At 34.6% G+C, this 24,910-nt stretch overlaps 1 protein-coding gene across 13 annotated transcripts in view; it reads left to right on the top strand.

The window, feature by feature from the left end:
- The window catches only part of PMCA (plasma membrane calcium-transporting ATPase 3), a 69,473-nt gene that overhangs the window by 28,458 nt on the left and 16,105 nt on the right, over window positions 1-24,910 (top strand). For 10 of the 13 annotated variants that reach the window (XM_066390817.1, XM_066390816.1, XM_066390820.1 and 7 more), the window contains 15 exons: window positions 16,300-16,470; window positions 16,588-16,782; window positions 17,615-17,904; window positions 17,955-18,165; window positions 19,326-19,361; window positions 19,918-20,312; window positions 20,368-20,610; window positions 20,664-20,905; window positions 20,964-21,408; window positions 22,356-22,550; window positions 22,604-22,810; window positions 22,863-23,061; window positions 23,120-23,331; window positions 23,385-23,536; window positions 23,595-23,730. In XM_066390817.1, coding sequence (XP_066246914.1) covers window positions 16,314-16,470; window positions 16,588-16,782; window positions 17,615-17,904; window positions 17,955-18,165; window positions 19,326-19,361; window positions 19,918-20,312; window positions 20,368-20,610; window positions 20,664-20,905; window positions 20,964-21,408; window positions 22,356-22,550; window positions 22,604-22,810; window positions 22,863-23,061; window positions 23,120-23,331; window positions 23,385-23,536; window positions 23,595-23,730 — 3,315 coding nt within the window. In that variant the 5' untranslated portion in view covers window positions 16,300-16,313. Of the gene's footprint in view, window positions 1-2,151; window positions 2,428-16,299; window positions 16,471-16,587; window positions 16,783-17,614; window positions 17,905-17,954; window positions 18,166-19,325; window positions 19,362-19,917; window positions 20,313-20,367; window positions 20,611-20,663; window positions 20,906-20,963; window positions 21,409-22,355; window positions 22,551-22,603; window positions 22,811-22,862; window positions 23,062-23,119; window positions 23,332-23,384; window positions 23,537-23,594; window positions 23,731-24,910 lie in introns of those variants that run through there. The other 3 variants (XM_066390819.1, XM_066390818.1, XM_066390810.1) reach the window with 2 other exon arrangements.

Here is a 24,910-nt window from a genome sequence, read left to right as displayed (position 1 = left end):
AATCTGGAAAGGTTAGGTTAAGCTGGCCTTAAGCATCCAGCTGTCCAATTTCATGTCTTGACCAAGTTATATTAAGCTTGAGATATGATTTTGAGATTAACAGCTAAAAATAAAATAACCTGGGATAGGACTTAGTTAGACAAACACTAGGATGTCTTAATATAGATATTGACATGTTGGTAAGCAATTAATGGGTAACACGCCACAGCATAGAGCCAACATTTACTTTCTTAATGACCACGTTTTTGGTTTATTCAGCTAAGACAGTGTTTGCCACATTTCAGGTTGCCTCGTAAAGGCAATTTTTCCTCACTTCCAATCTGCAACAGGCGCAATTTGACCTAGGTCAAGTTTAGTACTCTAATGCAACGTTGCAAACATGATAGCATGAAGTCTTTGCATTTGCGAATCCAACAAAATTATTGAAATCTTCTACAGTACTGATTAAAAATCTTGCTAATGCGAAGCTATTTTTGTAAATATGTTCTAAACGTCTAGAGTGGATTGATCACCTTTTTTTATTTTTTGGGAATACCGCTTCGCGCGCTGGTAAAGAGAGATTATGTCATTGCGGAAGAATCGCGCGATATTCTAGGTAAAAACTAACCGAGAGTAGCATTTACCCTTTCACTAAGGGCTCCGTTTTAAAATTAATTTATTTAAAATTTATTTCACGTTAGCAAGGACGCTCGTCCAATCGCTGAGTAAAGGGCGAACGTTATTCTCGGTTAGCTTTAACTGAGAATAGTGTGCAATTCCACCGCAACAACGGCCCGTACTGGTGTGCGAGGCGTTATTTCCAAAAATTAAAAAAAGAACGACACAAAGCTTGATTGTGTTCACGATTTAGACTTGCACCTACTTCTGAAAGTGGTTGGGCAAAAAGCTGCGTGATGGCGGCACCATAACGTTGAAGTGTGAAGTTTCGATGGAAATTCCGGGAAAACCTACAGAGAATGAGTCAGTAACCTCAACTATAAAATCATCGATCAAACGTTAAGATTTAACGGGAGTTTTAGCAAAGTTAGCTTGTATTCGTGTCTTCGTTGACTTTTTTCGCTGGTGAAATGGCTGCAGCATCGAGGATATATCAAAAGTAAATACCGTAAATGCATAGACAAAAAGTTTTGGCAAGAGTAACTTTCGCATCTCGAGGAGTTATCGAATACGGGAACAGCTCGCGATACATTCGGCGCCGTCCAGGCGATTCCCAATCTGCCAGACTCGGACCACATAGTCGCCAATTTGCTGTGTTGTCACGTTTCCAACTTTTGCCCCCAACCGAGTAACGAAATATGATTGCATTGATCGATAGACGTTTAAAAACAGAAACAATAATAATTGATTACAATGTCGAATTTCCTTAGAGTCAACCGTCAATAAGCGTTACTTATTTGCGGTATCGACCCATGAAAATGGGGCTTATTTATTTTCTGCTGTCCAATGCCCGGATGGCGATCATGTTTTGGCGATTTACTCTCAAAAAATGTTCGCATAAATAACAAAATCTATTAAAAGCTCTTACAGACCTTTTCCAGTACTACAAGTATTAAATTTAATATTTTTTCTGTGTCGTTAGACGCTGAAATCCAATGAAAAATGTATTAATTTGCATAAACTGAAGATAATAGTTCTTCATGTACCATGTGAGAAAGGTGTTTGAGAAGACCATTCGGTGGCCGATCAAGTTGGCATCTATCTATTCGTGTGAAGTATTCTTGGTCAAACAATGAGAGATTTATACGGCGACCGCAATCAACTTTAATACTATTGCATTGCTTTTGTTCTGCATGAATGGAGCGCATGTATCTACTAGATCATGATCGAAAACTTGATACTTTAACAAGCCACAGCTTGAAGCGCTTTCTAGTAGTGATAGTAGATGGAATTGTAGTATGCTTACAACTTTTTGGTTGTCCCGTATATCAACAAGGGGTGATCGAGTGGGGGTGAACTTCCAGGCGTGCAGTAGCTTTTTCCGCGCAAGTTTTCCGGAGGCTTGACAACGTCGCTGTGAACAACTCGGAGTGCTTGCTTTAGCAGTTTTCCGTTTTAGCCGGTTTAGCATTCATCGACTCGAGTCCCAGATATTTACAAATATATCCGATCGGTTAGCTCGACGGTACTGTTCTTACGTCATCATCAACAGACCATAGTCCGTTTCTTCTTGTGCGTGTGTGGCAGAGTGCGTACGAAGTGCCCCAATTTTTCTTGGTTACTTTTCTGAAAAGGATTTAACCATTTGTGATACCGAAATGCGGATTTCAGGCCATTTGAGCTGATGTGTGCAAGCAGTGCGAAAATGTTGGAATTATTTTGCGGTAATTGCCCTGGGACTGAGCAGAGTTATGTAAAGAACAGTTCGACAGTGTCTTATTATTCATAGCTAACTTCCTAAGAACTTTTTTACTGCACGTGTGACTCCCAGTAAGTTATTTTGGGTTTTCTATTTTTAGTCCGATGAAACGTTTTTTTTGATTCTGTGAAATCTCAAGAAGATTTTTGCCCCGAAAGTGACAGTTGGTATAGGTAATGCTAAATTAATGCCTCGAGTGATTCATCTGGCCATTTAAATTGAGGTGGTTTTCCTTCAACTAACGTTTTAATGGTTTCAGTCGGTTTGGTATCGGTACTAATGCTTAGCTTACAAGCGTTATTCCTCATTTTTGCCGACAACGATTTAGGACAAGGTCTTATTTTTTATTCAGTGTCCAGGTAAACTTAAGCCCTTAGACTATTGTAAAACACTTCTCTACCTTCACTTGACATCCCTTCAGCATGTAGGCCCAATAAAACTAATTTCCTTATGGTGTACTATTGCAGTGTAATTTTCTTATAGTGTAATATTACAGATATTGTCGAGCCTGCAATATCTTTGGAATTTCTTCTTCACAATCCATTATTCATAACTTACTTGTATATTAAGCATTTCACATTCCACAGTTTTTAAATGGCGATATTAAAGAAAAGTACATATTTTAAAAGAATTAAACGCTTCGGCGTCGTTTTAAAGTGAAATTAGACATTGATAAAAGTTATTTTTAGTTTCTTTTAAAACCAGCCGATAATGTTTACTTATTTTATCAACTGAGAACGCTTTTCTCACTCTCCTCTCGAAAGAAAATTTATTTGGCGCTGGCCAAGTTTCAATGAAATTGATATTGTTAGCAAAACTCTTTTCCCTTTTAGTGAAATGTGACAACTATTGTGTCGTTTCTAGCAAAAACTGGAGAATGGTTCTCTTTTTTCAGTTCCCAGAAAAACTGAATCTGTAATATGCACATCTTGTTTTACGTTTACGTGACGCCATTCGTCTGGTCTGGTCACGGACCACATTCATATCGTCCGCACGGTTGAAATAAAGGTATAATCGAAATAAAGACTACAATATCCTCATCGGCATTAGATTAGTTACTACCATTTTATATGAAAGTCAAATAATTGTAAACATAATCCAGCTACAGATAGAACATAATAATTCATGTTTAATCTTTATCAGTTGATAATGCTATAATCATGCAAATTTTCTTGCGAGATTATTAATAGTTCCAATGAGTAATCGAGCTTTATATGGAAGTCGCGTAAGCGTAAATATCTCATACAACACATGGATTTGATATTAATAATAAAGTACGTGGTTTGAGCAGTAGGTCATCCTTTAAATACTACCAACGTTGAAAGTAAGATACTTTAACACAACTCGAAGGTGAACCATCGTCAGACAATTTTCCAGTGAGCAGGTCTTAAGGTATGCATGCTACAGGGTGTCACAACTTTATTTAGAAGCTGATTATCAGAAAAAAGTTTCAAGTAATGGCTTAATGGTCAGTAAAACTGAAGACCCTATATTTTGTTCAAAGCTAGGATTTCTTACGTTGCTATAAAAAATATTCTTACATTAGGTTTATAGTGTTTGAAAACAATAATCTGCTACTATTAGCTGATTTACAACCAAACTAATTGATCCTCCCGGTAACTAGCCACTCCGATTAATTGAAAACCAGCTGATAGGAATCAAGGTGAGCCAGATGATTGTTTCAAAAAGCCCTAAAATTATCACCAAATTAGTTTTAAAAAATTTGGAATTGGCAATCTTTTACGGTTTGAGATGTTATTTTAAAAAATTAGAATTAGTTTGTCCACACTAATTAAAAAAAAGTTGTCATTATTACTAACATACTAGATATAATTTAAATACATTTTTGTGATTTTCTGATAATTGAGGATACCAAAAAAAGCTTGACACATTACACAACAAAAAAACTTTTATTTTTAAGCCTGTATTTTTATGGTTATTTTCTGACTGTTTATGAGCCAAATGAACCATAAACCTCGTTTGTAATTAAAAAAGGTTCGATTTGTCTATTTTACAATAATCAATAGAAACATATTTCAGTTTTTACGGCCGTTTAAAATACAAGCTTTAATGTTTAAAGATTTCGACGAGTTCATGTTAAGCTCGCTCTTAATCAAGTGGTGTACCGCTAATAGGATTCCCTAAATTTTTGTCCTTCAAAATTGCTCAGTGTGACTTGATTTTTGTAACAGAACGGTGACACTTTGTCCTAAACTACAACTTTTCTAGCACTATATGTCAAAAAAAGTTAACATCGAACGAAATAAATACAAATTTTATGGGAGTAATGCTTTTAAGGAAGTCACACTGTATATATGTATAAATGCTTATTGAAGCCTGCTTTCTTAACCTTCAATTGTTTATCAAAAACTTTTCATTCTAGTATGTAAAGGAGCATTATTATTTACCGTTCAGATACTGTTGGGACACCCTATATTGGTAACAAAAATATACAGCAAAAGAAACTTTACCATCTGAAAAGGTATGTCAATCAACAAATTATACATGCTTTTGATATTTTTAAAAAGGATCAATTACTGAAAAACGTGTTTGTTTAATTTAACCTGAATTCAGTTATGCAAAAATAAAATAAATGATTCATTCAGAGACACAGACAGCAAGACAGGACATACATTTAAACAGAAACAAACTGGTTTGCGCGATATTTCAAAATTTTTTCAAAGGAATTAGGTGCAGGCGAATTTCGAAGGAATGGCCGCAAGCAAACAATAGCTTTTGCAAATACTTGTTTTGTATCTGTGTGCAAATTGTCTGTTTTATAGCGTCATCTATTTCAAAAACTTCACCGTAAATCCGCCATTAACTCTTGAATAATTCGTCCATTACATTGGACTTATTCCGATTCATAAAGCAAAAGTTTCTTTTACAGAGGGTCATTCGATTTCTTTAAGTTACTTGCTATTCGGAATTCAAATCAGCGCTCGCTATTTGGTGTTGAAATTTTACACTAATGCGCCATCCACTTGACAGCGTTCACCTGCGCGTTAAATATGCCTATTTGGTCCTAAAGTAAATAGCGAATTATAAATAATCTATTAAAATTCTAGGCAAGAAATTTAATAGAGAAAGAAAGATTAAAGAAAAATTAGGCAAGAAGGTCTAGGAACTACAAGCTGGCAAGCTTCAATAAATATCTGTCTGAACCGTAGGAAGTGTTTGTTACAGCGTATTAAAACTTCATGACACGATAAAAGAACTAGTTAAATTTATATATTTCGACCATTCCACTAAGAATTGAAGACAATTTAAAAAATATAACAAAATTGCTGAAAAAGGCGCTTTAAAGCTCGAAGAAATCCGAAATAAATGCGGAATGTGCGGTTTCGTTATTGTCATTATTGTGGGTGCATTTAGTTCACATGTCAAGATATATGGCGCTGCGATTTTAATGTGGATCACGAATCGTGTATGATACCAAACGTTAACCGAAAATTTTTTTAAGTTCAAAAATATCGCTTTCAGACACTAATGGAATGTATGCGGCCACATGCAATCTGGAAAAGGCCTTTTCTTAATTTTTTTTCTTTGGCACGGGACGTTTTAAAGGCTGAAATGCAAGTCAGAGTTAATTAGGCTACCGCATCAAAGTTGATTAGTTCCATAAAAAGGCATGGCAATTGACGCGTAAACATGGATAATTTTGATTTTACGCCCTCTCTGACAAGGTCTACGACCGCTTGACTTATGTTTACTCCATGCATTTATTTAAGTTACACTAAAATCGAGTGTAACCATGATCGAGTCTCCGTTAATCGGTGACTAACTTGAACAAAGGAAAAAATGCTCAAGTTGCATTGCGGTGTATTCGAATGTACTTGATGACTTGTTAATTAAAATTATCCGTTAGCTAACGCCTACAAGTGAATGGAATAAACTCAACGTTAGTTTAAATCTCTTTCAATTTAAAAACGTGTTTAGCATATTAATCAAAAAATAAAAAAAATAAACGGGAAATCAGCCGCATACAAAACGAGAGTGACAGCTCAATAGTTCGAGTTTAACTTGAACAGTGACTTCATTTCGAATCAATGGTGATGATTAAAAGTGTATTACTTAGTGTATTAATAAATCTAATTTAAAGGTATATTATTCTATGGCCAAATTTGGGCATGATTTAGTTGTGAGCATGCAGCAACCTTGCTATTGTAAATGATCTGCTTATTTGTAGCAAATTCCTGGGATCTCGATGAGCTTACCAAGGCCTACATACATACACTCCCTGACAAAATTATAAGCCATTCCAATTGTGTACGGTAATTGTTAATTCTAGTAGACAAAATTTTTAACAATTATTTTAGGTTTTACAATATTGCAAATAATAAACAAAAAACATCTTTTTGATAACACAAATTTATTTTTGATTCAAATATAAAAATAAAACAAAATTCCAAGGCGACAAAAACACAGGTCAGCCTTTCTATATCTGTTGATTATCTCTATGGTTTTTCTATTTAGTAGTGTGTTGATTCCCCGTTGTCTTCTAAGACTTCCTCCAATTGGTTTGAAAGCGATTTAAAAAGTTTTTATATGTATTCTTGTTGGATATTGGCCCACTTTTCTTTGATACAAGTCTTAAGTTCCCTCTATGGAGTTGAACTGTTTTCCTAGCGCAGAAAATGCTCGATAAAGTTCTCCCCAACAATTCTCAATAATGTTGAGATCTGATGATCGGCCTTGTCGGGGTGTAACTGAAATATTTTTGGCTTCAAAAAAATGTTTTACTATTCGCACTGTGTAATCAGGTACATTGTCTGGCTGAAAGATGAACTTCCTTCTTGTTAGCTCTTGTTCTCTTTCAACGATCAGTTCTTCAGTAACTTGGATACATCTTTTTGCGTTCATTTTTGGCGAACAAAATATTAATTCAGTCTTTCCATAGTACCCTATCGTAGCCCAAACCATGATATCTTCTCCTCCTAGTTGATGTCTGCTTAAAAATATTTTTCTTACATAAATCATGAAAATGATATCGACATCCATCAGATCCATCCAAATTAAAACGCTTTTCATCACTGAAAATAACTTGTCTCCATTTCTTTTTCCATGAGACATGTTCAATTGCGAATCGCTTCCTGTTGGCTTTGTGGGCTTTTGAAAGAGGAGGTATTGTCTTCAGTTTTAATAGCTTTAAATTTCTGGCTTTTTGCAAAATGCGTTAGATATTTCTGATGTTTGTTTGTACTCCGGCTTGTTTACAAATTTTCATTGCAGTGGCTGCAGAGTTGCAACTTGGCGTAGAATTGCTCTCTGTTCCCGGACGGTTGTTGCAATGTGCTTGCCTCTGCTCTTTTTTTCGGCCACAATCATCGCCCAGCCCAACAAAATTCCTAATAACGTGCCTATTTCGATTTTAAATTCAAACAATTTTTGAAATTGTCCACTTTTTTCCGTGTAAAGTTTCGATAACCTTCTTCTCACTGTCCCACAACACTTTTCCTCTTGGCATTGTTTAATTGAATTTGACTGCATTAAATAATAACAAATAAACAATAACAGAAGGGATTTAATGTTCAAAACCAAATTATTATTGCGTTTTAAACAAGGTTAAGATTAAAAACCGAACATAGTCTATGTTTTTCTCGCCTTGGAATTTTGTTTTATTTTCGCATTTGAACCAGAAGTAAATTTGTATTATTAAAAAGTTGTTTTTTGTTTATTATTTTCAATATTGAAAAACCTAAAATAATTTTAAAAAGTCTCGTCTGCTGGAATTGACAATTGGAGTGACTTATAATTTTGTCAGGGAGTGTATATCGATGTTCTAGAGAACCTATATAGGTAAATTAGAGTGACATTGGAGCTTCGAGCGATGTAGCTTTATCATAACAATTTAAAGCCGAAGATATTCGATGTCAACGCGTAAACTATTTGGCTGAGGAAGTAACTATTTAACGTTAACGAAGTGGAATTTGATTGGGCTTTGTTTACTCGAGAAAAGCAAATTTGCAGTAACTCACGCCTTTGTAGACTAGGGCAGTAAAACTTGTTAATACTATCATATTTTATCAATTAGCTGTTAATTTTTTTACTTTAACATTGAGAAACAACTTAGTAACACAGATTCTTATCGATAACATTCAATGTTGAAAAAGTACACATGGGAGTATCAAAGCGCTTTACCACTGCCCGTAATTAGCAATGGGTGTGCCATAACAGTTCGAACCGACAAGTATAATATATTGTCAGTAAATTTTAAAATCTTCAATTCCCCACGACACAATGACTGTTTTTTTGTGATTCTTGAGATAAAGTAAGCACAATTAGAAGGGGCATTAATCATTAAATGTATGACATTGTGTTAAGCTCTATACTGGTGGCTGTTGACTCATGACGTACTGTTTGCTGAACTTAATAAACAATTATGCTAGTTAGAGCAGTGCTTCGCTTTTTGGAATTAAAACTATTTGCAGGTTGGTTTTCAATATTATATGGTTTCGAAACCTTGCCATAACTCACAAGTATTGAGCACATGATATATATTAATAACAATTTTGCATGCTAGTAATAGTAGGTAATTACCTAGGACGAAGAGCAGGTGTGGCACAAATAAGAATGCATGGTGGCTGCTAAGAAATAAGTTTAGCGACGGTGTGTGTTAGTTGTTTAGAAATTGAAGTATAATATAAAGAATTTAAGAGAATATATCAAATTGAGTGTATTTTCATGAATGGCAGTCGCTTCACGTTTTACGTCAATGCTTAGGTCCCCGATGAAAAGATAAAACCTGCCAATGTTTGTTAACTTTTCGCTGTCCGTAGGGACAGGCGGAAAGGTCTTTAGGATTAAATATGGTTTACCGGGAAATTAGGTTAGGTATACAAAAGAAATAGACTTGTATCCTGGGCATTTCTATATACCTATTAATCGATAAGCGCCCCGTCAGAATGATGTGGGCAAGGCTGCTAAGGGCTTTTTTGCCATGTCACGCAAAAAACAACGCTCCCATTTTTGCTTTCTTGCATAGCTGCTGCTTTTGTGGTATTTTGCTTTAGTATGACTGCATAGCGCCAAACTTTTACCGAGATTGATGGTTCTATAGAACATGTCCCACTTAAGAAGCAGTGACACATCCATGCATACTTTTTGAACATTTGGTTGAACACGTCTGTAACAGAAACATTAAAAATAACTATGAACATTTCCATACCGCTAAACCGTTTCAAACTTCTGGGAGATTCAGAGAACAGCTTTCCTGACTAATCCGGACTATTCATATTAGCAATTCGCGAAGCTGGTCCTTTGTTAGGTACTTGGTGAAACAGTTCTTAGATTAAATCCAAATACAGGTGACAAAAGGGAGATTATTTTATCTCGACCTCTTTTATTTATAGATCTCGAGCTCTCGTGCGTTATTTCGTTGTTTATTTAATAACAGATGCCTCAAGTTGCAGGAGCTTGTTTGGATGAAAGGTGACTTTCGACGAAATGTTAAAAATCCCTGGTATTATTTGTTTCGTTACTATCCTACCTTCCAACTTTCCCGAAAACAAACACTCTGTGTATGGAGAAAATGTGAATTCCTTGGATGAGTTCCTCATTTCTTAATTAATTTTTAAAATGTTATCACTACTTAACTTCTAGAAAAATTGAAGTGAAATGAAGTACTAAAATCACAAATACACTGACTGGATTCTACTGCTTTTGGGTAACATAACACCACATTCCGCCTGAATGCTGCACAAATCATAATTTATGTTCAAGTTTAGCTCGAGCTATTATTATTTAGAGCGTTTACAGAGAAAAACAATTTATCTATTTTGTTTTAAGAGATGGTGTTAGAAGTCGGCAACAAAACGCGAATAAAACTATTTAATTTCCCAATTTTGCCGAACTAAACATAAATATACAGTATGCGTTTAGTTTGGCACATTTTCAGAAATAATTTATTTGAGGGTTTTAAATCATTCTAGGATATTTGCACGCACGTTGTACGATGCTTTATTACAATGTTTGAAATTTTATTTGCCTAACAATTAGTGTACCTTTGAGGTGGCCCATAAATATCTATGAGCGAAATTAGAAAATATTGTTGTTGAAACAAACGCAAACGTTTATAATATTATTTACACTGACTGAGAAAATTACTATTTTTCACTTATAAATTTCATTTTAATGATTAGTGACTGATATATACATCCGCAAGGAGCTTAGTCGAAGCAAGTTAACTTGTCGAAATTTTCCATGCTTTTCTTAATAACAGGTGCAAACGTAAAAAGGTATTTACTGATAAATATCTTACATATTAAGAAATAGTTTAAGCTCGCAGAATCAGTCCAACAATAACTTAAGATACAGCAAAACAACTTATTTTTATATTAAGATGTGGGCCTAAACTCGAAGCAATGTTATCATATTGTAGTTTTCTATTATTAGCTTGATTCCACAGGGCTTATGCTATTTTATAAATGAAGAATTCCAGAACTGGAAGGATTTTTGCTGTTACTGTATAAATAATCAGCCATGTTTTATTCGCTGCCTGGTAAATGACCCTTTTACGAAAATTGGCGTTTAATAACAGTTTCATTAATAAATATTCAGTGCCCCATGAAGGGATCATACACATGGGGAAAGAAAAAGGGAGAAAGAGCGGAAAGACCCGCTTCTGATTAAGTCGATTTCATTTAATTTCGTTTTCTTTATTCACTAGCTTTCTTGTTTGTAAAGGTTTTTGTTTGAGTAATTTCATTTTCGGCCTTATTTGAAATTTTTCTCCTCGTCTGAGGTTCGTTAACAGACATTTATTTTGGACCGCTTTCTTTGAACAGATTTAGAAGCGCCCTTCTTTGAGGCGTTCATAAAAATGGATGCATATCTAAATAAGGAACACGTGTATAAAATAAAAATTAAAACGTGTGCATTCGTATGACGATTAGAGACTTTCCCGCAAAACGTGTCATTTCGCTAAAATGGCAGTTGTAAAATACACATTTACGTTAATTAAATGCAAATACAATGTATCTCTGGGAAATAATATTAGAATCTTGTGTTAGGTGGGACAGCTCATAAATGAAACCAACGGATAATGTCTCGACGTACTTTCTGCCGCGAATGTAGCCCTATGTATAAAAATATAAAATAACTACGTGAATTTTATGAAAATTTCTGCACCAAGAGCTAGAATATAATTTGGTATACTATTGATAATATAGTAATAGAGTTGGTGGTATGATGACAGACAAGATTAGTTATCTCTAAATATAAAGTCAACAGGCTAAATAATGTATACCATCCTTATTGTTAGTAATACGTTTAATTTGCGTTAAAATTGTGTAGGAACGCTTATTTAGTTTATTCGCCATTGTAAAGTACAGGCCTAGATGTTTTACTGCTAATTTGAATTGCTCTTTGCGTAATATTTCCCGCCCTTCTCTTATTACCAGCCAATCACCCCTGGTTAATTAACTCTAATCACATACACTTGTTTAAACTAGCTTAACACATAATATATGTCTTGAAAACCCCCTTCATTAGACAACCATTCTCCAAATTTGCTTACATTTATACTCCCATATTCAACCCCGTTTATTGACACTGAGTTGAAGTATTATAATGAACATCAATTAATACATTTTTTATTAGGAATAAATGCTTTTAGTGAAGGTTCGATACGGTCCTGCGGTCGACGTTTAGCGGCTATCGACCTGCCCGTGAAGCCAACGTTTACTGTGAACTGAATCAAAATGATGTTTTCTTTCTATAATCTATTCTAGGAACTGAAAGTCGATAATACGGAAAGTTATTAATTTAGGGCTTCGGTGTAATGAAACAAACATTTCTTGCCAACTTTCTACTGTCCCGAAAATTCAAAAGAATCACTCTTTTATACCTTGAATATCCTACATAATTTGATTTTTATTGACTGAAGTGAAACCTTTAAAAATTGGAGGTCAAAGGGAGATTAGGTTAGTAGGGTCAGAAACAGAAATGTTTTACACTTTTTCTAATGTTTTCCCCTTGGGTTTGTACCGTACAGAATTATTACCGTATTCTTATTTGACTTTGCAGTAATATTTATTACCTTATCTACTATTTAATTAGTAGTAGTAAAAAATAGCTAAGTTTATAACAACCTCATTGCATGTAACATCTCCCAAATTTTAACTGTTATTTACGTAAAAACCTTTGCTGGAACCATAAACCGATGTTAAACCCCAATAACACTAAAGTAGCCTAATAAATTGTTGGCACTTAAAATCACGCACTTTAAGATTTCGACTCCATTTGTTTAGCGGAAGTGGTTGGCGTACATCCTTCATTTAAACGTACAGCTAACCATGTAGTTGAGTGTATTCTTTGGGATTATAATAAGCCCACTTGTGAACCAAAACCGTGTATACTTCCAAATCGGTTAGTGTGCGTATACGGTATTTTTTCGGTGACCAATTTGTGCTTGAATTGTTTTATTATTTCTGGATAGACTCATTAAAGGTATGTGACTGACTCTATCATACATTTTTAAAAAGGATATTTGTCCTACAGAGTATTAACCTTAGCTTCACCTTTTATAATGTGTTCTTCAAAATCTTGATATCTAATCTAAAGGGCAAGTAAGTAGGTACCCAGGCATGATCTAGCAACTTACCTATGTAAGTCTCAATCTTTTACCCTTTTGCTAAAGAAGACTCGGAAGAGTACGTTCTTACGAAGGATTAAATTCGTTTTGACTTTGTTGTTACTATATTGAATTATTGAATATTTCATAAGTTATTGAATCCGGCTTTAGTTTCAAGGCAATTGTTTTTCACTTTCAAAATCAATCATAACAGGGTTGGAACTGAATTTGAGTTCATTACTCAAGGGTTTCATTACTTACAAAATTTTACATGTTGAATTCAAAACAGTTTTAATATATACCTATTCTTACTGGATGAAAATGTAAATGGGGCATATACAGATGTCCTCTTAATTACTTGCAATCAGCAGAGGGTTTTCTGTCCGATCTTATGAATCTCATCTGAGTTATTGGAAATTAATGGAACGTTGTTCGTTCATTGATATAGAAACCGGTTGATTTTATTTACGAAATTTTCTTACCTTTGCTAAACCCATTTCAATATTTGTATATATACTTGATGGCGTTACTACGTGGGATTGGGCAATTATACTACGATAGTTGACATCACTTACTTTCAATATAAAGGATCGACACTTATTAACCGTTTTAAGCACATGTTAATTAGCAAAAAATTATAATTAATAGAGAAAGATATTTTCCCGGTAATTAACCCTCCACCACTTGCTAACGTTGACAATACTGACATTTAATATTTGTCACATTTGTTACATTTGCAATAAATTTGAATTTCCGGTTTGCATTTGCCCTAAAGTTCGCCACACATTTTTCTTGCTAAAGACCACTAGATACGATAAAAAAATTGTTTGAAACTCCAAAGAAAATAGATGCTTGAATTCCTATTAATTAATAGTTTACTAATTTAAGATCCGCTATTACCCTGAATTGGTTATACACAATCACAAATAAATAATTACTTTATTATTCAAATAATTATACGATGAGATAATAAGTTTATATATAAATATAGTATGAACATCTCTGCGGCTGCCCCTCTTTTTTTACTTGATTATGATTCACACTCGGTTGTGGCTACTTACTACTATTACAGAATTTTGAATAATTAGTGTGCGTGAGAAAACGACACACTCCGAACCTGAAGTCAGCAGACACATTACACGGACCTCAGTGCGAACAATACAACTTTTCAGCGTTCTAGTGCTGCTCCTGCTCGATGGTTGCTGTATCGTGTGAATGGTGCCGAGTGACAGATTTTTTTGTGAATGTGGCAAAATCCTAACCTAACCTATAAGTTTTGTTTATGATATATGACTGATTTTTGGAAAGTTTTTTTTAATTAAATTAACAGTTTTTATGGATTTATCAGTTACAAAATATAGTTTTTAACAGGTAATTTTATTCTTTTATTTATAGATACGGAAGGAAACAAATCATTCTGTTCAGTAACACATATTTTAGGTCATCTGTTCGTTCTTGTTCTACTGGATTAGAAACTTTTTTTAGTAAAAAATATTCGTATTCCAATTCCTGTACATATTTGAAGTTTATTGCATCGTGTTAACTTTATAATTAAAGAGGGCAAATTCAAGTAGCAAGGAATATACACATTAATTATACCTATCTATGAGTCTTTGAAAATCTGGTGAGGTGGAATAATGAAAATCACATTTTGATCTTTAATCCTGTAAGGATCACCTGTAGTCTTAACATACAAGTGCCCTGTCTGCCCCCTAAGAGAACAACATTAATATTTCTGATAGTTCAAAGTTAGTGTTGTATTTTCTTTAACACTGTTAGAGTTGCTAGTGTTTAAAACCAAATGTATGCCCAGCATACTATAATGTTCATTGCCTCTAGACAGAATCTAACATACAATTTTTCAAATTGTGGATATCCCAAAATTAGGTTGCATAGATTTAAAGGTATATTTTATAGCCAAAGATAAGTCAAAGAGTTTAGGTGTATATGACCATAGATCTGCAATATCTTTATTTTTAAAATATTGGATATCAAAGTTTTAAAATATTTTCAATTTTCCCTTTGTAACCCCTAAAATTTATGAAATATTTACCTCAAATTAGAACTAAATGTAACTCAGAGGCTATATAATCATATGTGCCAACTGATTGCAAGAACATTCAGTGTTATTTTGTTCTAGGACCATTCTCTATTTTACCTGATATTAATATGAATTCCCAGTTCAATTTAGAAAAATTTTTAGAGTCATGTTTTGAATAAATTCATTTGTAATCAGACAAATGTTTGTTGGTTAATAGCAAATGGTTTAATCAACAACATACATTTACAGTTCATCTCTTACTGTCAAGTATTATTTTAATGATCACCTGTTATATCTTATGTGTGTATAAAAAAAGGAAGTTCTAGCCTGGCATAAACTTATTGGTTCAATATATACAGGATGTCTCAAATGTATGTATGGTAAAGTATGATGGTGTCATGTTCTATTGAATGGCCTAGAAAATCAGCATATTTCTTTACCATTGTGCATAAGAAATGAAAGTAGTAATACAGATATTGAAAGTCTTTCAATATTATTTTTCAGTCCTTGATAATACAATGCTCTAACAGTCTTAAAAGTATAAATATTACCATACAAAACTACAAACCAAATTATAATAATATGCACAAATTATTATGTTCCATTGATATGACAAATGCGTGTAAGAAGTTTTTCATTCACAGCACTTTACATTTAAACTCAACCTGAAAATCCAATGATTTCTTGAAGTTTGGTTTTATTTTAATTCATACCTAGTAAATGGATTTTTTATTATTTTTCCTATTTAAATTTCACAAGTGTATTTAAATAATTAATGCCAAATTTGTGTATATACATAATTCAGGATCAGTATTTTTTTATTTTGGAAGCAGGGTTTCTCTCATTTGTGATTAGGATTTGTATATTAAACCTTTAATCTATTGCCTGATGTTATCAATGAAAAAAAAAATGATTATATTAGGTACATACTTTGAAATGAAGCCAACTGGTATCATTTTCGTATTATTGTAAAACTTAATTGTTATTTACTTAAGGGTATCTCAAAGCTTTTAATGACATTGTGGAGATGTATTCGTTGCCCTTTGACGTCTTTAATAACGTCATTAATAGCTCATTGCGTTAATGAAGCTCTTAGAGATTACGTAAGACGTCAGTAGAAAAGGTTAGATTACATCGTTTTTCCAAAATTCTTAATCATTTTAATACGATTAACTCACAGTTGAAGTTAGATGCTGGTGTTAGATAGAAGTAAAAATGATAACATTTGACACATTGGATTAACTAAATTTCGCGTATAAGTATTTAATTTCTGTAAGATCCTTGCTATATGGTTATAAAATTTGTTGTAATGAGTTATCCTAATTTCAGAACTGCAGTAAGAAATGGCTACGATAGACGGCCGTCCCGCACAATATGGAATCACCCTCAAGCAACTCCGGGACCTCATGGAACATCGTGAGCAGGATGGAGTCCAGAGAGTACAAGATCTGGGTGGGGTACAAGAAATATGTAAGAAACTATACACATCCCCTAGTGAAGGTAAGCATCAAATGTTATTATTTTACTTTACTAATTTGAGAGTCTAATGGACATGTCCTATCATAATGAATTTCAAAAAATGTAGTACACTACATAAACGTATTTGATTAATTTCAGGTTTGAGCGGATCACAAGTAGATTTAGATCATAGAAGAGAAACATTTGGTTCCAATTCAATACCCCCCAAACCTCCAAAAACGTTTTTACAATTAGTTTGGGAAGCTTTACAAGACATAACGTTAATTATTTTAGAAGTAGCAGCGATAGTTTCTTTGGGTCTTTCATTCTATCAACCACCTGCAGATGACTCTGGTAAGTTTTATTCTACTGTACATTATATAATTAAACCATCATAGATGTATGTTATTCTAAAAATATTAATGTAGATTATTATTACCGAGATAAAAACTTTTATGAGTTTAAGTGTATAGATAGTAATTTATTTTTACATTTACCTATGCTATCGTGACACTTTGGATTTCTTATCAAAGTACTTGTGCCTAAGCATTCATTCATTGCAACAGTAAAAGAGTCAGTAATTAATAAAATATACATTTAAGTTTAGTTTCGTACAAATTAAATCTGATTTAATTGACCACATCATAAAATGTGACATTTAATTCTGAGCTTTATGCAGAAACTGCCTGATTTTAATTTTCACCTGAAAGAGAAAAGTGATTCAATTAAATTCATTTACGGGCAAGCACTGGGATGTACCTAGTCTAAATTATAATTGGAGTCGTTTATATATGGTGTCCCTAAATGCATTACCTAACTTAAAGGAGAGATTGACGATAAGACGAAAATAAGTGTTTCTGTAAAATGGGGGGGTAAAATTCTTTTGGGTTCATTCTTTTCACAATGCAGCACGAAAATTTACATAAAGTATCCGTTTGTCTAAGTTGGATCCATAGTTTACCACCAACAACTTTTTTGGGAATCTTCTCTGAGTGTCATAAAAATTTCAATTTCATACTTATTGCGAAAAACTTTTGTATCTTTCACATTATTTGTCAGTATGCTTAGAAGACACGTTGCGTATTAAATTCGCTCTTCATTTACTTGGTAGATTAGCAAATATGCATTTTAGACATAATTATGTACCTCTAAAGTTAATAACCCAATTTCTTTTCTTTCTTTGCAGAGAATGAATTCGATGATGATGAAACAAGCCACGGGTGGATCGAAGGTCTCGCCATTTTAATTTCAGTTATAGTTGTAGTGTTAGTGACAGCGTTTAACGATTATACTAAGGAAAGACAGTTTCGCGGTTTACAAAGTCGAATAGAGGGAGAACACAAATTTGCAGTTATCCGAGGCGGAGAAGTCAAGCAGATCCCTGTTAGTGACATAATTGTAGGAGATATTTGCCAAATTAAATATGGTGATCTTTTGCCTGCGGACGGTATTCTCATACAATCCAACGACCTTAAGGTATGGGAAGAGCCAATATTAAACATATTTGCAATTCAACCCTTCTTTAGGTGGATGAGTCATCTCTTACTGGTGAATCAGATCACGTGAAGAAAGGAGAACACTTTAATCCCATGGTCCTCTCAGGCACTCACGTTATGGAAGGTTCCGGTAAGATGTTGGTAACAGCTGTGGGTGTGAATTCACAAGCTGGCATCATCTTTACTCTCCTTGGCGCTGCTGTCGATCAACAAGAGCAAGAAATCAAGAAGATGAAAAAAGGTATGTTCTTTCTCATTCCATGCGCATGTCACTGTTTGAATCGTGACCCCCCCTGTATTTCTCCCATCTGTAAGGACGTCTCGTTATTTATGTTTCCACCTCTTTTTTAGTTTTTTTTTTTTTTATGCTGTTGAATGTCTGTGAACAATTACCTTTATTTTACCCAGGGATCGAATTTGAGTCTTTGGATTCAAATATTGCTTTTATTTTTTTTAGGTTTAGTTTTTTAGCTTCTTTCCTGGGTTGACAGAAATCTACCAAAGAGAGAAAATATTTTTTTTTATCTGTTGCTTTAGAGTCTTTTATTTTTATTCAGTTCTTGTCCTGTGAGAGTTCTTACAGATGATGCATTAAGGACAATTTAAGTGTATTACTGTTAGCTGCACATTTTTGAAATGTCTGTAACATTATCATATAGATTGTCTGTGACTCGCAAAGGGGGCTTATAAATTTTGCCAGCCATATGAAAGTGACTTTTGTTCCCATTCTGAGAGACTTTGAAAATTTAAGGCCCTTTTTCGTATTTTGATGATGTTATTATACCCTGCCCTCCCCCCAATTTTCTATATTTACGTACGTGTATCTTTATGTCACTAATTGTAGTGTTATCTCTTTTCAATCTTGACGAATTATTACAGTTTAATAATAACTTCTCGTTTAATTTTGCACATAAAATACATGTATGTTTATTTTTAGAATAGGATTTTTTATATATAGTCTTGGCCTAAAGCCACTTACAGTGTATGGTGCAAACGTCTCCATAAAAATTCTAGTTACTTCATTTTGTCTACTTTAATTATAATTCGCATATTTAAAATTGTTCTCACCATGCAGACGAATGCCCATTTGTCTATCGAAGAGATGTTATCATTCTTTTCAAGGTGCTGTGATATTTTGATATTTTGGCTCCAACGCTAAATTATATAATTGCCTAACTTCGAAATATTTTTAGCTAATTTAAATTAACTGTTCCATGAATCTCTTCCTAAATGACCCTAATGTATATTGGTACATTTAAGATTCAGCAATATATTTAATGAAATTATTGGCCATATACTGTAAGATTCCATTCGTATTTTTTTGTATTTTACCCATGTCAGGACTTTGGGAGTGTTTTTGAGATTGCTAATGTTCTCCTTTTGCATGTGTTTTTTGTACAGAAGCTAAAAAGCAGCGGAAGAAGAAAAGTTTGACAGGTGAATAAATTTTCTCTATTTATATGAATTATATTCCTAAGAACATCGTTTGATTAACTGCTAATTCACTGAAGATATAGATTTAATTTTCAATTAACAATTCCACTACTAACATCCTTCCTGCATGCCTCTAATATTCTCTTTTATTTATTTAAGACTCATAAAATGTTACATGTTTCATGTTTACTTTAATTCTATGCTACGATTTGATGATATGTTTTAGTAGAGTGATTATTATCTAAACCATTGGTTGCGAATTTAGATTTTGAGTGCCTCTGCTATTTCTACCCGCATATGCAAATTAAATGTCAAGAACTACCTTAGTAAACTTCATCATAGCTTTTGTATTTTAAATTAATTTCATCACTTCGGAATGTCTGGTCTGGTTGCTGTCATAGTCGTCATATTTACGAAGTCGTTTCGTGCTTATTTGTATTGGAATAAGTAAAATTTCGTCTATAGCGTACCAAATACATATCAAATCGTGGCATAAACTAATAATATCATAAAACACCAATGTTGCTTTTCAATAATATTGAAGTTCTTATGGAAACAGGCGATGAGGAGAACGTAACCGGAAATAGCCACATGAATTCACCAGCTCCAGTGGCAAATAAACTTGACAACGCCCAGGATGGAAAGGAGAACCATGTGAGCAATGCACCTCCAGCGGAAACCAGTCACAAGAAGGAAAAGTCTGTATTGCAAGCCAAATTGACCAAACTCGCAATTCAGATTGGATACGCGGGTTCCACCATCGCCGTTCTTACCGTGGTGATTTTGGTTATACAGTTTTGCGTTACAACATTCATTATCGACAAAAAGCCATGGAAGAACCATTATGCCAATCAGCTGGTTCGTCATTTGATCATTGGTGTCACAGTTCTTGTCGTAGCCGTGCCTGAAGGTCTACCACTAGCTGTAACTTTGTCCTTAGCTTATAGTGTTAAGGTTAGTCCAGATTATTTTGATGAACGTAGCCGCTAATTCTGTATTTGATTTATAGAAAATGATGAAAGATAACAATTTAGTCAGACATTTAGATGCGTGTGAAACTATGGGCAACGCAACTGCCATTTGTTCCGATAAGACCGGTACTTTGACCACAAATAGAATGACCGTCGTGCAATCATATATCTGTGAGCAGCTCTGCAAGACTATCCCTAAATTCAGTGATATTCCCGCGCACGTCGGCAATCTTATCATACAGGGTATTGCCGTTAATTGCGCATATACTTCTCGTGTTTTGGTATGATGATGATATAAATGATGCAACTTTTATTTCATAAATCACGATTTTAGCCTTCTGAAGACCCCACTGAACTACCCAAACAGGTGGGCAACAAAACTGAGTGTGCTTTGCTGGGATTTTCTTTAGCCCTCAACAAAAACTATCAAAATGTCCGAGACGATTATCCGGAAGAATCATTCACCCGAGTGTATACATTTAATTCTGTTAGGAAATCCATGAGTACTGTCATTCCCCGCCGAGAGGGCGGGTATAGGTTATTCACCAAGGGTGCTTCTGAAATGATTTTAAACAAGTAAGTCCACATAGCTACGTTTATAAGAAGTTAATTTTAAATTTACAAATTCTTCTAGGTGTGCCTTCATATACGGTCACGACGGCCGTCTGGAAAAATTCACACGGGACATGCAGGAGCGGCTTCTGAAACAAGTTATCGAACCAATGGCCTGCGATGGACTTAGAACGATTTCCGTCGCTTACAAAGACTTTGTGCCCGGCAAAGCCGCGATTAATGAGGTTCACATAGATAACGAACCTAACTGGGAGGATGAAGATAACATCGTAAGCAACCTTACCTGCCTTTGTGTCGTTGGTATTGAAGATCCAGTCAGATCCGAAGTACCCGACGCGATCAAGAAATGCCAGAAAGCCGGCATCACTGTCAGAATGGTTACGGGAGATAATGTTAATACAGCTAGATCTATTGCCACTAAATGTGGAATTGTTAAACCTAATGAAGATTTCCTTATTCTTGAAGGCAAAGAGTTTAATATGAGGATCAGAGATAGCTCCGGAGAGGTAAGTAACCGTAGTTTCGATAATGGTGAACATCGTACATATATTTACCGGGGAACCAAATAATTATTATTCGGGAATGTATTTGCAAAATGCTGATAAAGCTTGGCGGAAAAGTTTCATAAGTAAAGCAGTCTCTGGAATGGTTGGAAATGAAATTTCTACTGCTAAAATTATAGTAAAATGGGTAATGGCAAACGCTAATCAGCAGTACTACTATAGTACTCTTGTATTAATATATTGATTATAAATTTGTTAGGTACGTTTTAGCCAGTTGTTAGTTTACGGCCTAGGCTTATTGTTGATTACGTTACTGAAAATCGTTCGAGCTTCTGGCCAGAAATCGAATGGCTTTGGCATGAAACCGAATGACTGTTACTGGATGATGTAACGGTTATAGTGTTTACCCGAACGTTGCTTAGTTGGGTTAATATACTGAATACCCCATATATTACAACTGTACCCTCCAAATCAGAAATTTTATACTTGCGTCGATCTCATTGCGTTTATTCTCCGACTGATCAAATAAAAAAAGGAAAAGATTGAATGTTTTTGGATAAACACGTCTTTATGGGTTGCACGCTTTTATCTAACTTTTCTGTGTTTAGTTGGGTTAAATGTTTTAAGATAAACAAAGTTCGATTTTCTTTATGCCCTTTAGTTGAGAACCAGAAAAAAGTTGTACCCAATTATCTAACAAATTATAATATTAGCTTTTCAGCACAGCTGAACTAGGTAAGTTTTGAAAGTAACACCGAATTTACTATAAGAGGTTGTAATTCCCTCCAATAGATGATAAGAAAATTTCAAAGTAATTTTAAATAATTTCTCAAGGACTGATAAACATTTTTCCACAGATTTATGATCGGCTATTTCTGAAATATACCCTCCACTTGAATCTCTGCAGGTCAAGCAGTATTTTCTTCCACCTTCCTTTTTCTTTTTTCTAGGTTCAACAACATCTCTTAGATAAAGTCTGGCCTAAATTGCGAGTGTTGGCTCGTTCCTCTCCCACTGACAAATACATCTTGGTGAAAGGTATTATTGACAGTACTGCAACTGACAACAGGGAAGTTGTAGCTGTAACTGGTGATGGAACGAACGATGGTCCTGCATTAAAAAAGGCCGATGTTGGATTTGCTATGGTATGTTTTGTATTGTAATAGAGTACACAGCTTAAACATTACTTTTATTTTAGGGTATCGCTGGTACTGATGTGGCCAAAGAAGCTTCCGACATTATTTTAACTGATGACAACTTCAGCAGTATTGTAAAGGCAGTCATGTGGGGTAGGAACGTCTATGACAGCATAGCCAAATTCTTGCAGTTCCAATTGACAGTCAACGTTGTTGCCGTTATTGTTGCTTTCATTGGTGCTTGTGCCGTACAAGATAGTCCTCTCAAGGTATTTTCCCTTAGCCTTGTAATAAATTGATTATATGATTTTTATCGTTTAGGCTGTGCAAATGTTATGGGTGAACCTGATTATGGATACACTAGCGTCTTTGGCTTTAGCCACAGAAATGCCCACCAATGACTTGTTGCTTAGGAAACCCTACGGAAGAACTAAACCTTTAATTTCCAGGACTATGATGAAAAACATTCTTGGTCAAGCCGTCTACCAGTTAACTATCATATTTACTTTACTGTTTGTTGGTATGTCACAGTTTTCGAGTTATTGAACATTCGTGTAACAGTGTGTTTGATGATAAAGGTGAAAAGTTGTTGGATATTGAATCGGGACGAAAAGCAGAGATCGGCTCAGAACCCACTCAGCATTTCACCGTAATTTTCAACTCTTTCGTCATGATGACACTGTTCAATGAATTCAACGCCAGGAAGATCCACGGACAAAGAAATGTCTTCGAAGGCATTTTTACCAACCCAATTTTCTATACAATTTGGATCGGTACCTGTGCTGCACAGGTAAAATTATTACAGTTCAATTTGAAGAACTCGCGAAAATAATCGTTTGCCAGGTATTCATTATTCAGTACGGTGGGATGGCTTTCTCGACCAAAGCTCTGACGCTAGAGCAATGGTTCTGGTGCCTATTATTTGGCATTGGGACTCTTTTATGGGGCCAACTGGTTACCACTATCCCCACCCGCAAGATTCCTAAGATTTTATCGTAAGTTTTGCTTCATTTTTTTACTTTGCATGTTTCAATTGTGTTTATGCCAACAAAGATGGGGACGTGGTCATCCAGAAGAATATACAGAGGCTATACCGATCGGTGAAGAAAGATTCGATGTAGACTCCGACAAAAAACCTAGAGCTGGTCAAATCCTATGGATTCGAGGCCTTACTCGGTTGCAAACCCAGGTGAGTGTCGTTCATAATAGTTCTAGTAGACACATTGATTAAGTTACTGTAAAAAACAGCAGACAGAAAACGGTCGTCTTCCCTCAGCACAAGGGAATCCGATCAAGAACTATTATGAGTCAGAGCTTTCAATGTTTACAAAGACACAAATAATAAAGCCTCTGACCCATATGCAAGTGTAATGATATGAAATGTGTGACTGATTTGGAACAGAGCTCAATTTGTAGGGTTTCCATAGGTAAAAGTAATAGACCAAGTTCAAATAAGGTCCTCCCATCTGTCTCATCCTTGATTTCCTATACCACTTTTCTCTTTTTTAGTCTTATTGACCAGCATGCGTGCTGCTTAACAGTTGACAGTGCGTGTCGCAAAATTAATAATTCATTTTTGGGTGGTCAACTTCTTAAGCATCGGAAATTATGTTTTTTTAGTTTAAAGAGATGTTTTAGAAGTGGATTTGGTAACACTTGTATGGAAATTAAAAACATTCAATGGCAAGAATTTAGAATTGCTTGCCTACTATTATTAATAATTAATTATATTTATCTACAGTTGAATAAACGGAATCTTCTTTACTGTCTTTCCCAAGATGGGTTACCAGTTTTAAGAAATCCTTCATATTTGTTTGTATAAGTAAAAAATCTAATGTTCTTGTAATAAGTCAAGCTTACCTAGTATTGTAAGGGTTTTATGTTGTCCACCCAAATATTATTGTTCGCTTCTAGTTGTCAGTGTGTTTTTGTAGCGTTCCTTTTTTAAATGTTTGTCAGATAGAATAACATTTATGCCTTGCAGGTGCAGCAAACCAGTTTTTAAATGTAGTTTTATTGGATCGTAACACCAGTTACTAATTAAAAAGTAGGCCAGCAGTGGATCTACTCCCGTTTTCCCTTATTTCACTTTTTTTTTGAGGAGTCGGTGATATTTTAAATTATGTCACAGTGTGTTTATTTTTCTTTAACTCTCTTTTGGCTTTTAGACGCTTTTTACCTTATTATTTAAGTAATCGTCAGTCACTAACACGGTGTCAGAATCAACTATGAAACTTTGAAATAAATCCGTGTGAGTGGCTGACTTCGCAAATCGCATGTGTAGAAAGTTCACAGATCGTTGTTGAATAATACCGAATTACACTTCGCCGAAAAATGTGTAGTTGTAGAGTAGTAAATGTGCATGAAAG

This window comes from Euwallacea similis, chromosome 6 (assembly GCF_039881205.1).
Source record: "Euwallacea similis isolate ESF13 chromosome 6, ESF131.1, whole genome shotgun sequence".
Taxonomy (NCBI): domain Eukaryota; kingdom Metazoa; phylum Arthropoda; class Insecta; order Coleoptera; family Curculionidae; genus Euwallacea; species Euwallacea similis.
The sequence above is the reverse complement of the archived record's forward strand: the minus strand, read 5'-3'. Positions and strand labels throughout refer to the sequence as shown.